The 12,189-nt window shown below is 62.2% G+C and overlaps 1 protein-coding gene across 2 annotated transcripts in view; it reads left to right on the top strand.

Moving 5' to 3' along the window:
- Positions 1-6,680: 6,680 nt before the first annotated feature.
- The window catches only part of PLEKHO2 (pleckstrin homology domain containing O2), a 31,171-nt gene continuing 25,662 nt past the window's right edge, over positions 6,681-12,189 (top strand). The window contains exon 1 of one of the 2 annotated variants that reach the window (XM_064517886.1): positions 6,681-6,977. In XM_064517886.1, the coding sequence (XP_064373956.1) occupies positions 6,969-6,977 (9 nt within the window). In that variant the 5' untranslated portion in view covers positions 6,681-6,968. Of the gene's footprint in view, positions 6,978-7,911; positions 7,960-12,189 lie in introns of those variants that run through there. The other variant, XM_064517885.1, reaches the window with a different exon arrangement.

The raw sequence follows: 12,189 nt of genomic DNA, 5'->3' as shown, positions 1-12,189 counted from the left end.
CTGTGTCCTCCGGGCATCCTCTGGCACAGCCCCCCCAGCACTGCCCCCCGGCATCCTCCCAGCATCCCCCTGCAACCCGCTGGGCATCCCACCTGTGCCCATGGCACGGCCCCCGCGGCAGTGCTCACGTCCCCCCGGCACTGGTCCCCGGGCACCCCGCACCGCTCTGCCCCAGCATCCGCCCCGTGTCCCCCGCATCCCCCTCGCATCCTGCCCTGCACCCCCCCAGCACTGCCCCGGCATCCTGCCCCCCCCCCCAGCTTGGCCAGCCCCTACGAATATTCTTTTAAACATTAAAAAAGCCCGAGGCCTTTGGGACGGAGCACATTACGTGGGCACCGGCGCCAGGACAGCTCAGTGCCGCGTGCGGAGCGGGGCCGTCAGATGGGGTAACACGTGTACGGGACACGCGTCGAGAGAGACACGCGGGGAAGAGCAGGAGCAGAACCGGAGTGGTGGGAGCGGTTAAACGCTGTCCCATCAGTCCCGGTGCCCACTCCCAGGGGAGCTGCCGCAGGTCCAGGGCTCCAAGGTGCCGGAAACCGGTGCGAGGAGCAGGACAAACCTTGCTGCTGTCCCCAGGCGAGGACGGACGGGCTCCGTCTCCTCCCGGCCCTGCAGGTCGCACGGCCCACGGAGAAAGCCGTATTTCTCCATCCATATCCATGCCACTCCAACGGCTTCTGCTCGCTCTGCTCATCATCTTAGGTCCTGTGGCCACGGGGTCGCGGAGGCTGCTGATGCTCTGCCCCGACGTGGCTCCTGCTCCGCAAACCCAGGGGAATTTCCAGGAAATTTATGCTGGATCCACCTGCTTTTTCCCTTTTTCCTGAATCTGGATGAAGCCACATCTAGACAGGTTGCAAAAGAGAGGCAACGTGTGGTGGGGAGGAAGCGGGGCGCCGGGCTGGGGGCTCAGCCGGGAGCAGGGGCTGCAGCCGCACGTGGTTCAGCCGGCATCGCCGGGGGCTTCAATCAGGCTCCCCCCACCCCACTTTCCTGCGGCACGAGAGAGACCCACAGCGGTTCCTCTCCGGCACGTTTGCTATCTCAATCCCCTGCAGAAAGATGTCAGAAACTGCTATAGCCCAAAAGAAAATCACTCAGCCTAGTCAAAATGTCACCTTGCTGCTGGGAAGAAATAAAAAGGAGAGATCCCCTACGGATTCAGCCTGTGAAAATATCCAAAAGGTGGATCGGGAAGTTTAGAAACAATTTTCGGTGCTTCGAAGCTCCGCTGCTGACTGTGGCTCCAGGGACCGAGCAGTCCCAGGCGCCCGATCCTTGTGGGGGAAACATCGATAAATTGGAGGAAAAAACCAACCGTTTGCCTGGTCTTGAATTAGGAGAAGGGAACAAAACCAGACGTGGCCGGTTTCCAGAAAAATAGTTTGCTACGACCCACCTGTCCCCAAAAAGCAGCTATTTAGGGATGTAGCACAGCCCTGGTTTCAGCCAGCGCAGGGAGGACGAACGCCACCGGCTGAGCCCGGGCCAACGGCGAAGGTTGCAAGACCTGGTTTTGGCAGGGGGATGAATCTGCCGGTGCCGGTGGGCCCGGGGCGGCAGAAGAGTTTTGCTCTTTTCTCAAGCCGGGCAATATAACAAATATAATAAACATACCAATGAATATTCGCGCTGCCGAGAGGGCGCCCGGGCTGCTCGGCGGCGGTGGAGCAGCTCCACCTGGCAGAGGCGGGCGCCAGCGCAGAGGCACCGGCAGAGCTGCCGAGGGGCCGGGACCTCCGGCTCCCCACGGCTTCGGGCAGTGCCGGCTCCCCGCACGGGCCAGCTGCCTCCGTTTCCACGCTGCGGATCGAAACGAGCCCGGACAAAACTGTGCTTAATTTCTTTCTGAATGAGGCGGGAGCTTGGGGCAAACCCTCTCGTCCGCAGTAAAGCGTGGTTACGCCTCGGAGCAGAGCGGGATGTCCGACACAATTTTTAGCCTTGAATGGCAAATTAATGTTTTTAGACTGGGGGAAAAAAATTAAAAAAGAAATCCAACATTGGCCAGGCTCTGAGTGCGGAGACAGAGGCTGCTAACGACTGCGGTGAGGAGGCTGCAGCTTCCTAAAGGCTCTGCCGGTTAAATGGCCATTACTGCCCAATTACGCAGAAATCAGTTGGGTTTTAGGCGATATCTGATTCAGCGGGTGCTGCTGAACAGCCTCGTTCATTAACCGGTGGGAGGAAGCAATCCTGCAAAAGCCCCAGCTGCCAGGGAAGGGGTTTCCTTCCACGGGGAAACAGGGCTGGGCTCTTTGGTTTTCGTTGCACACCGAAAGGTGAAGGAGGCTACGTTGTCCCTCACTCCCGCTGCGGTTAAATAATGCAAATAAAACCCTGGATAAGAAAACTTTAAACCTTACTTTACAACATCTTCCCTTGCGATCGCGTGCGTGCTGAATCTCCGCTGCGCTTTGCATCCTGCACCGCAGCCAGGACGGGGGCAGACGGGGCGCACGGAAAGCAGGCGCTTCTCCAACCTTTCCAGGCCATGCCGGATGCGGCCCGAAGACCCCGGAGCTATTTCCATCCATCTCCAGGGCTGCAAACGGCGATAGTGACAGCGACGGCGTCAGGAGGTGGTCGAGGAGGATGCGGCAAGTCCACGCAACCACGCGGGCCGGCGTGGGCGAGCAGGGGACGATTGCTCACCGCCTTGTCCAAGACAAGACGCGGTGCCGCTGGCTGACACGCAGGGCGCAGGCTCCAGACAGCCCAACGCAGGCACCTCGTCGGGCCGCGTCACCCTCTGCCGCAGGGCTGTCGGGGAAGCAAAGTCCCACGCGGCTTCGTGAGCGGCAGGAGGAATCAGTGGAAGGAAAGTCAGAAGCCGCCGTCTCTGGCTCCTGATCTGCCGAGGCTGGAGGTTGGCAGGAGAAGACTCAGGCTGGGGAGGTATCTCCCAAGCTTGTGCTCTGCCCTAGACGTCCGCAACGGGGACGTTATGGGGGACGTGCTGGCGCCCCGACGGGATGGCACCGCGGAGGAGCTGCGACACGCGCGGACCGGAGGGAGGGAGCTCCGTGCCACCTCCTCGGGAAGCGCCGCGGACAAGGCCACCAAACCCACGTGTCCTCCAACCTCCTCGGGGAGAAGGTGGTGGCGCGTTTGCAAACGCAGCACCCAGAGGGGCCGTGCCGGGGGCTGCAAAGCAGGGAGGAAACCACGAAAACCAGCTGCTCCTGCAGCACCATCGCCCCGGTGGGTGCCGGGACAGGGAAACCGCGGCGGGTGCCGGGGCAGGGGAGCCGCGGCGGGTGCCGGAGCGCGGCGAGGCCCTCGGAGGCAGCCGGTGCGCGCGGCCGGCACTAGGTGGGGATGGCAGCACGCCGCCGCGGCCCGGCCGCTCTGCGGAGAAATGCAGCTCGGCCGGCCTCAACCCCGCTTCCCGGCGGGAGGCAAACGGGGCTGGTGGGCTGCTTCGCTGCAGGGGCCTGGGCAGCCAGGGCTCTGTGCGCCCCAGGCACCCGCGGGCTTTCTGCCACATCAATCCGAACGCGACCGCTAACAAAGCTGGTTCGGCGCCGGGGGGGTCGTCCTGCATATCTGAGCTGGTCCTAGGAATGACGCAGCGAGGGAAAATACTCCTTAATAGCAAGAGAGCCCAGCGCCGGCTGCAAAATGGCATCTGCAAATGTCACTTGACTTAATGAGCCAAGCCTGCAGCAGCAGCGGACAGTAAAGGCACATGCATCAACCTGCAGGGGAAAAAAAACCCCGATACCCAGTCGTTTGCGGAGCAGAGGCTGATTTGCAAAGCTCGCAGCCTGGGGCGAGCGTGCGCGGGCACGTTGCGGCCTTTCCCTCGGCAAGCGGCCGGAGCGGGCTGCATGCGGCGGTGCTGCACCGGCACCGCGGCCCCTGCACCCCGGCGCAGGGCGAGTGAGAGCCGCCCTCTGCTTTTCCTGAGGCTGCAGTTTGCATCGCTCAAACAGAGCAAAGGGAATGGTTTGCTGTGCCCGTAGCTGGGAGCGATGCTGGCGTCTCGCCCCCCGAAAGCTCCCGGCTGCCCGCGTGAGGGCTCGGAGGTGGCTGGGCCCCGGCGCGCGGTGGCAGTAGGAAAACCCTCGCCGTCGGAGCAGGGTTTTGTTTTGCACCGGGCAGTTTGCGCTGGGTGCTGGGAGTCACGTGCAACACCTTTAAAACTCATCCACGGATACGGCAGGCTAACGAGATAAGCCCGCACGTGGAAGAGTTTATTTCCCGGCACTTGCTGTAAATCCCTGCTTAATCCGCTTTATGCCAGGCTGCTTCTCAAGCGACGGCAGGGCAGGGGTCTCCCCTCGGGCCGTGAGCACTGGGGATCCCGGCGAGTCTGCGCTACCGCAGGGGCTCGCGCAGCCCTTCCCGGCGGGGCGGCGGATTCGGCCCTCGCGTGGCTGGCAGGAGGCCGCCTGCCCAGCTGCTGCCGGCGCAGCAGTGATTGCCACCAGCTTGTTAGGCATGAGATGTTTTCAGATTAAAACGAAAAATATACCTCCAAATATCTAAGTGTTTGTTCCAGCAGCGTTGCAACGAAGCGCTGCAGAAATGCCCCGCCGGCGTTTTGGAGCTTTTTTGGGGAAGGTGGTGATTAACTTTTTAGATGGAAACGACGGGAGGGGGTTAAAGGTTTTAAAAGGCTCAGCTGATCTGCAAACACCAACCTTGCATTTCTCCTCAAACCCACCATTCCGGGCTGCTCTGAGAAGGGAGCGCCTGGGGGACTGCTTTTGCTTTGCCCCAGTTTGATCCGAACTGAAACCATTTCTCCAGCTAGATGCATGCCCCAAATTCACGACGCCGACCAGCGGGCTCGGAAGCCATGGCGTGGGGACAGGGCCACCCCGGCCGGCCGCCGGGAAGCTCCACGCTTTGGGCAGCGGATGATTAGTGCCGATTTTACCACTGCGCGCCGTGAGCCTCCGCTGCGGAGCCTGCGCGCGGCACAACCTCCCCGCTCCGTCTAAAATTAAGCAGCCGAAGCCGTGGGCTGGGATGCTGACACGCGGCGTCGTGCAAGCCTAGATTGAGATAGCGACCACAACCTGTTTGCGTTTTGCAATTGCAGCGCGGTCACTTCCTCTGCTATTTTGGAGCTAGCGCTAAACCGGGCGCCGCGGGGCGGGCGCGGAAGCACCGCTGCAGGCACGAGGGCTGGTCTCGGGTTTCTTCCCTGATGCTTCCTCTCCCCGCCGCGCTGGCGGAGAAGCCGTGCCGGTGGCGGATCGGGGCCCCTCTTCTTCCAGGCTAAATTTATTCCTGTCCCGTTTTAGCCTCACTTGTTCTGGTGCCAACATTGTCTTTCAGCTGAAATAGCTCGTCCCGCTTCCCGACGCTTCCCCTCGGCGTATTAATAGCGAGCAGGCAGCTCCTCTCCCGGCCTCCGCTGTGCGGACCCGAGCGGCGCGTTCGGAGAGGCGAGGGGTGTTTTTGGATCAAAACCCTGAGGAAATAAAGCACTGCCGGGCGATGCCACGCTGTGGCACGCGCAGCCGTGCTGAGCGGCCCCCGTCCCCGCGGGGCCCGGCGGGGCAGCCTTGGCCATGGTGGGATGAGCTGCTGCACAGGGGGGATGAGCCGAGGCGGTGGCAGCCGGGTTTCCCGGCTCAGAATACGGATTTGCACATAAATGTCGATGTAATCCCGTCCGCTGCCTCCCGTGCGCTCGGGTGAGCCCTGTTCGGCCTCGCTGCAGAGGGGCCGGCGAGTGCTGAGGGCGAGCGATGGCAGGGTGGCACCGGCACCCCAGCCGGCCCCGCGGGACACCAGGGCCTGCGGGGACCTTACGAGGTTTTTGCCATCCTCCAACGCTGCCGCCGAGAAGGAGGGGTGCTACCCCAGGGACCCCGTCTGCCCCCTGGGACTCTCTCCCACCCCCGGGGACACTGTCCCACCCCGGGGACACTGTCAAACTCCAGGGACCCCGTCCCATCCTGGGGGGCTTGTCCCAGCCCAAGGGACATTGTCCTACCCCAAAGACACCATCCCACCCCAACATCCCCATCTGACCCCCAGGGACACTGTCCTACCCTAGGGACCTCGTCCTACCTCAGAGGACGATGAGAGACCTCCGGGGACGCTGTCCCACCCCAGGAGTCCCGTCCCACCCTTGGGTTCCTTGTCCCATGCTGGGAGCCCCTTTTCACCCCGGGTTCCCTGTCCCACACCAGGGTCCTTGTCCCATGCTGGGTCCCTGTCCCATCCCGGGGTCCCTGTCCCACCCCAGGAGTCCCGTCCCACCCTTGGGTTCCTTGTCCCATGCTGGGAGCCCCGTTTCACCCCGGGTTCCCTGTCCCACACCAGGGTCCTTGTCACATGCTGGGTCCCTGTCCCATCCCGGGGTCCCTGTCCAACCCCAGGAGCCCCAGCCCAGCCCGGACCCCCGTCCCATGCCGGGTCCCTGTTGCATCCTAGGGTCCCTGTCCCAGCCTGGGATCCCTGTCCCACACCAGGGTCCTTGTCCCATGCCGGGTCCCTGTCGCACCCCGGTGTCCCTGTCCCACCCCCGGGAGCCCCGTCCCATGCCGGGTCCCCGTCGCACCCCCGGGACGCGGCCCCTTCCCGTGCCCCAGCCCAGCCCCAGCGCTGCCGGCGGCGGGCGCGGCCGGCGCACAAAGGGGCGGCGGGGCCGGGCCGGGCCGGGCCGGGCTGAGCGGGGCCGGGGCCGGGGCCGGGGCCGGGCCAGGCGGGGGCCGGGCCAGGGCGGGCGCCGGGGCCGGAGGAGGGGGCATCCCCGCCTCCTCTGAGCCGCGCCGCGCTCGCAGCTCCCGAGCCGCCGGAAACCCGGCGCTGCTGCTGCTCCGCGCGAAGTTGCTGCGGAGCCGCGAGCCGCCGGCCCGGCTCGGCTCTGCCCGGCCCGGCCCGGCCCGGCTCGGCTCGGCTCGGCTCGGCATGCCCGCCCGCCCGGAGCCGCGCCGGCGGCCGCGGAGCCCCTGAGCGGCGGCGAGGAGCTCCCGGCGGGGCCGGCCCGCCGCGCCATGGAGCAAGTGAGTCCGCCGCGACGGGACGGGACGGGCCGCGCCGGGAGCCCGGGGACACGGGGCCCCCCCGGCCACGGCCGCCGCCCTGCGCCGGTGCCGGTGCCGGTGCCGGGCCGCCCCGGGGGCTGGTGCTGCCCGCGTCCCGGCAGCCCGGGGGGATTTAAACTTCGTGCCGGGCCGCTGCGGGGCTGCGGGCTGCGGACCCCGAGCCTCGGGACGTCGCTGCCCCCCGGCTTGGGGTGGGCTTCACCCCACGAGGAAGGCACCCACGCTCCTCCTCGCCGGGACGGTTTCCCGTACGTGCGGTCGCGCCCCGATGACCCATCCCGCTGCGGACCGCTTGAAATGCCACGGATTCGTTCGGAGTTGGACAGGCCGTTCCCTCCGCTCGGCTGGCCACGTCGTTATTTCTCCTTCCCTTCCTCGGCGCGGTTTCGCTGCTCGTGCAGCCGGCCCGCTGCCGGGACCCCGGCCGGGGAAGCGCGGCCACCGCCGCCTCCCCACCCCGCCCCTGGCTTCAGCTCCCAAAACCCGGCGGCAGGGATGAGGGTTTTCCAAAACAGGCAATGACAGTTGGGAGGCGGCGAGGCAGCCGCGCTGGTGGCGACTCGAAGTTGTTATTATCCGCCGGCATCCATGACATTAATCCACATCACAGAGGCGGCTTCCAGCTGCCGTCCTCCGTCGAGGGCCCGGCCCAGCGGGCTCACAGCGGCGGCCGCATCCCGGGGCCCGGGGCCAGCTCGCTCTTCGTTAACGAGAAACGAATCCGCGGGGGCCGCTCGCAAGAGAGGGCGGCAGATGCGGTTTCGCAAGCTTCGTGTGGGTCTGCGCGTGTTCTCACCAGTGAAACGGTTTGCGCCTGCAGGGCAGGGAGAAGTGGGAGCGATAGCACCCAGGCTTGACCTAACGCGGGGAGAAGGAGCCGAGGTCTGGAGGCGCAGGCTGTCTCCCCATGGCACGCATCAGGGTGTCCTGCTGTACACCGGTATGGGATGAACTACTTCCACTAGTTGCTTGTTTTAAATGAAGTTACTGTAACTGAGTTTGACACTTTGGTGCAGTACATGTAACTTGTGAAAACGCCACCCTGTTTCGGGTGTTTGTGCCTGTGTGTTTTATTAGAAGACATGAAAAGTGTGTGGTTTTGTAGGCCCTTAAAATACAGCAGAAGGAGGGCAAGGGACAGTAGAAATAACGGCCTGATTGTTCAATAAAAATAAATCACATACCGTCTCATTTTACATCCCTGCTGCACTTAAAATGTAAGCGTAAACCAGGCTGTAAGAGTGAAACTCATGTTTCACTTCTAATGTCACCGTGATTAAATTGCACAAATGACTCATGTGCGTTGTTTTTGGGACTGACGCCCCTGGCTTCAGCCAGTGTAGGATAACTCAGCTTGTCCCTCATTCACGCTGGCCTGCTTGGCTGATGTCCGTGGGCTTAGTCTTAGTCTCTTCTCTCTTGAATTTACACCAGTGTCAGGAGTGAGTTGAGCCCAAGAGTATCCTGGAAAGGATATCCGAGTGTATCCAGCCTCCAGCAGAAGGAATACCCGCATGAAGCCAAATTAACGATAGCAAGTCATCTCTGTGCTGTGCTCCAATTTCAGTCGTGGCATCGGAGGCCACGAGCCCGGCGCGGACACCAAGGCCCGGTCCCCCGGGGCCCTTCTCCGACAAACCTCCCTTGCTAATACATTGTATTGCCATCACGGGGATGGCACGAGCAGGCCGTAAAGATAATCCACAAAAAAGTCAGCTGTGTTTTCTAAGGCTTTTCTTGCTCTTTGCAGGAGCAAACATTCATGTTGCATCACGAAATTTTTTTCAGTGCCCTTAACCCGTGGGCAAGGGATGGCCGCAGCTGCGCCGTGTCCCCGTGCGGGCCTGACGGACGCGGCTAAGCCGCAAGCCCGGCTCCGGCGGTCTGACAGTGCCCTGGCGCCCGGTGACCGCGGCACTGAGCCCTGTAAATTTATCCTGCAGCAGGGACTGGCGGGCTGCGGGCTCAGGTGACCGCTGCGCGAGGCGGGGGACGGAGCACGCTGCCCAGGCTGGTCTCCGCTGCTGAGAGCAGCAGTCTCCACCTCATCTCCTCTCCCTCGTCCGGGAGGCTGCAAAGAGCTCGCAGTGCAGCAGGGAAGAGAAAAGGCTGGGCGGAAAGGCCCGTGGTGGCAATGCAAGCGTCCCCGTCCCTGCAGCGTCACCCCACGCAGACGTAGCAGTGCCACCAGTGCAGCGGCGGGTTTTACATCCTTTTCCTGATGATATTTGGCCTGGGGAGCTGCTCTAGAAGGGGGAAGAGCCGTGTGCTTCGGCTGCCCAGGGCCGCTCGGCGGGGGGAGACAGGGCCCTGGGATTCCCGCTCGGCCCCTCTGCGGATGCTCCCGCAGAGCGCCGGGATGCTGGCACAGGCGGAGGGCCAGTGACGCCGGGAGGGCGAACCGGCCGGGTTTCTCCCCTGCATGCCGGCTCCCAGCACGGCAGAGACCAGTTAAGCCGGAGCGGGAGGTCCTGCAATGCTGTGCAGAAGAGCTGCTGTTGCCGAGCCCGAAACGTTGGCGCGAGGGCGGCGGGAGCCTCGCGCGAGCACGGGCTGCCCCACGAGCCCGGTGCAGCACTGCAGCTCTGCCTCTCCCAGCGAAGCGCAGGTGTGAGAATGAACTCGAACCTCAGTGGTTGATAGGGCAGGTCAGGCTTTAAGAAGGGAACTGCTGCGTCTTTGCAGCAGTTTTATTTTAAAACCAGAGCAGATGAGGTAGTTTTCACTCTGCAGGGCAAAGTAATTGGTCACAGAGAGACAGTTGCTGTGTGTTTTCTGAAAACCTTTCCACCATCTGCTAGGTGAGGGAAAAGAATAGTAAAAGTTCATCTGCAAAGCAAAAAAAAAAACCCCAGCCTCTAAGCTGTAAAAGCATTTGGGAATAACAGAGGGCTTGGCAGCTGCTGGTCTCGAGTCGCTGTACTAAACTCTTTGTACAGCTACAGCCATGCAAAACTGCTCAGAGTGAGATTAAAGTCAGTGCCCAGTTATCTAAAAATGACATCAAAAGGGTGCTCGATCAGGAAATCAACAGGTCTATATTTGTGCAGCACTTGATGTTTGCTGAAGTAGCAGATCACAACTGAACTCAACTTCCTGGCAACCTAAAAAGTTGCGTTTAAAAAAATACAGTACCCCTCACTTCCCGGAAAACTTGTTCATGGTTCGTCATCCTGTGTTGTGGCCTTTTCAAGCCCAGCTCAGTACAACTGAAGCAACTGCTACAAAGTGCGATTCCCACAGGACTTAGGCCAGGCAATACGCCATTGCTGGCATTTCTTCTTCTCCGTCCGCACCTGATCCTACCTGCGAAAGTGAAGCCTTCCAAACCTGTCCTGGGGAATGGAGTAAGTGCCCGTACACAGTGCCTTTAATCCATTCTCCTCCCTGGTGCAAATCCCCCTTCCGAGTCACGGCTTACCCAGATGGCAGCTGCTGTCCAAGGGCGGGTTCGTGACGAGGCTGCTGCACGAACACAAGTGTGCTAGCGAGGCCTTCCCCTGCCGCGGAGCTGGTGCTGAGCTCCTGGCACTCGTCCGCGCGCGCTCGCTCCATCCCTGCTCCCTCTGGCCATGGGAGTGTGCGGCGTCGGCTCCTTCTGCTGCACGTTGCATTTCCTTGCGTGTGCAAGGGAAGCAAAGAAGCAAAGGCTTGTTGCGGTGCCCCGGAGGGGAGGACGCCTTTCGTGTTCATAGTCAGCGGCCAGGGCTGATGGCCCCACCGCCCCCGTCTTGGGTTTCCTTTGTCCGTTCAAGGAGACTATTGACACTGGACAGTCCTGATTATTTTTTAAGGCAGGAAAGTCATGTTCTCCCATTTTAATCAGCCCGGAAAGCCAGCGGGCTCAAAACGCAGCGCGCTGGGGGCATTCAGATCTGCCCGCACCCCTTGCAGGTGTCTGTGGAAGGAAAAACCAGCAGCGGGGAACATGGTCCCTGCTGCGGGGCTGCCGGGCCTGAGCCGTCGGTGCCGCTGCACCTCCGCGCTCACAGCCAGCAGTTTCTGTCTCCTTGCCCAGCCGCACGTCACAAAGTGAGGACTAAACCCAGGCCACAGAGCAGTGCAAAGGCTAGAAAACGTGAACGGTCGTCAGCATCTCTTTGGCAGAAGCAGAGTAAAGCCACGCAGACGACGCTGGGCAGTGCTTTCACTCCTCGCCCTCTGCGTCCTGAGCATGGGGAACAGCTACGAGGAGGAGGCACGACACGCTCCAGAGCAGGGGCACCACGAAGCCACGGAGATACGTGGCTTCTTGGGCCACGGTGTGCCAGCCCAGGCCTGGCACTGACCCCAGCAGGAGAATCCACTCAGGCGGTGGTCGAGGTCTGGGGAAGGGAAAAGGGAGGCAGGAGAGAGGTTCATGGCAGCTGAGGGAGGGAAGGGAGTCTTGACTGGTCATGGCTGTAAAATACCTTGGGCAAAAAGCAGTCGTGGTGCTGCCTTCTCTGGCAGTGCTTTCCGCTGCCGGCAAACCGCAGAGGAGCCCGCGGCAGGAGCACAGCCAGGGCCAGAACGTGGTAGTGCTGCTGAGATAAACTCCTGGCCCTCGCGCTGTACAGCCGCCCAGGGCAACAGGTTTGGGGCAAACCTGTGTCGGCTGTGAGGGTCTTGCAGTGCCGTCGTAACCGAAGGGAAGAGAAGAGCAAAGCAGTTGTGAATGTGTGCGCAGCGCAGGCTGCCGTGTTGGTGCACGTGCAGGGCAGGAGCGGCCGAGGTCTGGGTGCAAAGCGAGACCTGGAGGAGCTTGCAGAAAGGCCAAAATATGAGTGGTGCCACTGACTCCACTGGTAGCAAGATCCGTCCTCTCGGAGACTCAGGGCTTGTCAGAGACTTTGAGGAGCAAAGCTGAGAGGAGGGTGCTGGTCTTCCAGGAGCCTCTGGAGTACCTTCGTGGAGAGAGGAGCAGAGACCTACAGGGAGCAACGGAGCAGGGTGGACTGACTCACTGCCATCCTGAGTCCCCTCGGGTCGGCCAGGGTCCATGCCCATTCCCCAATCCTGTCCCAAAGGTCTGGCTCTGGGGAGGGACCCGGCTGAGTTTTCCTCTCCCTTGCAGAAGTTTTCCCTGGAAAATGGCAGGCTGGTCCCACGTTTTTCCCCTGGTGATCTGGTCAGCATGGGGAGGGACTGTGTGTGGTGGGTGCTAACTTCTTCCTGGGGAGGCTTCCTG

Source organism: Dromaius novaehollandiae, chromosome 10, assembly GCF_036370855.1.
Source record: "Dromaius novaehollandiae isolate bDroNov1 chromosome 10, bDroNov1.hap1, whole genome shotgun sequence".
Lineage (NCBI taxonomy): Eukaryota > Metazoa > Chordata > Aves > Casuariiformes > Dromaiidae > Dromaius > Dromaius novaehollandiae.
This window is presented reverse-complemented; position numbering and strand designations above follow the sequence as displayed.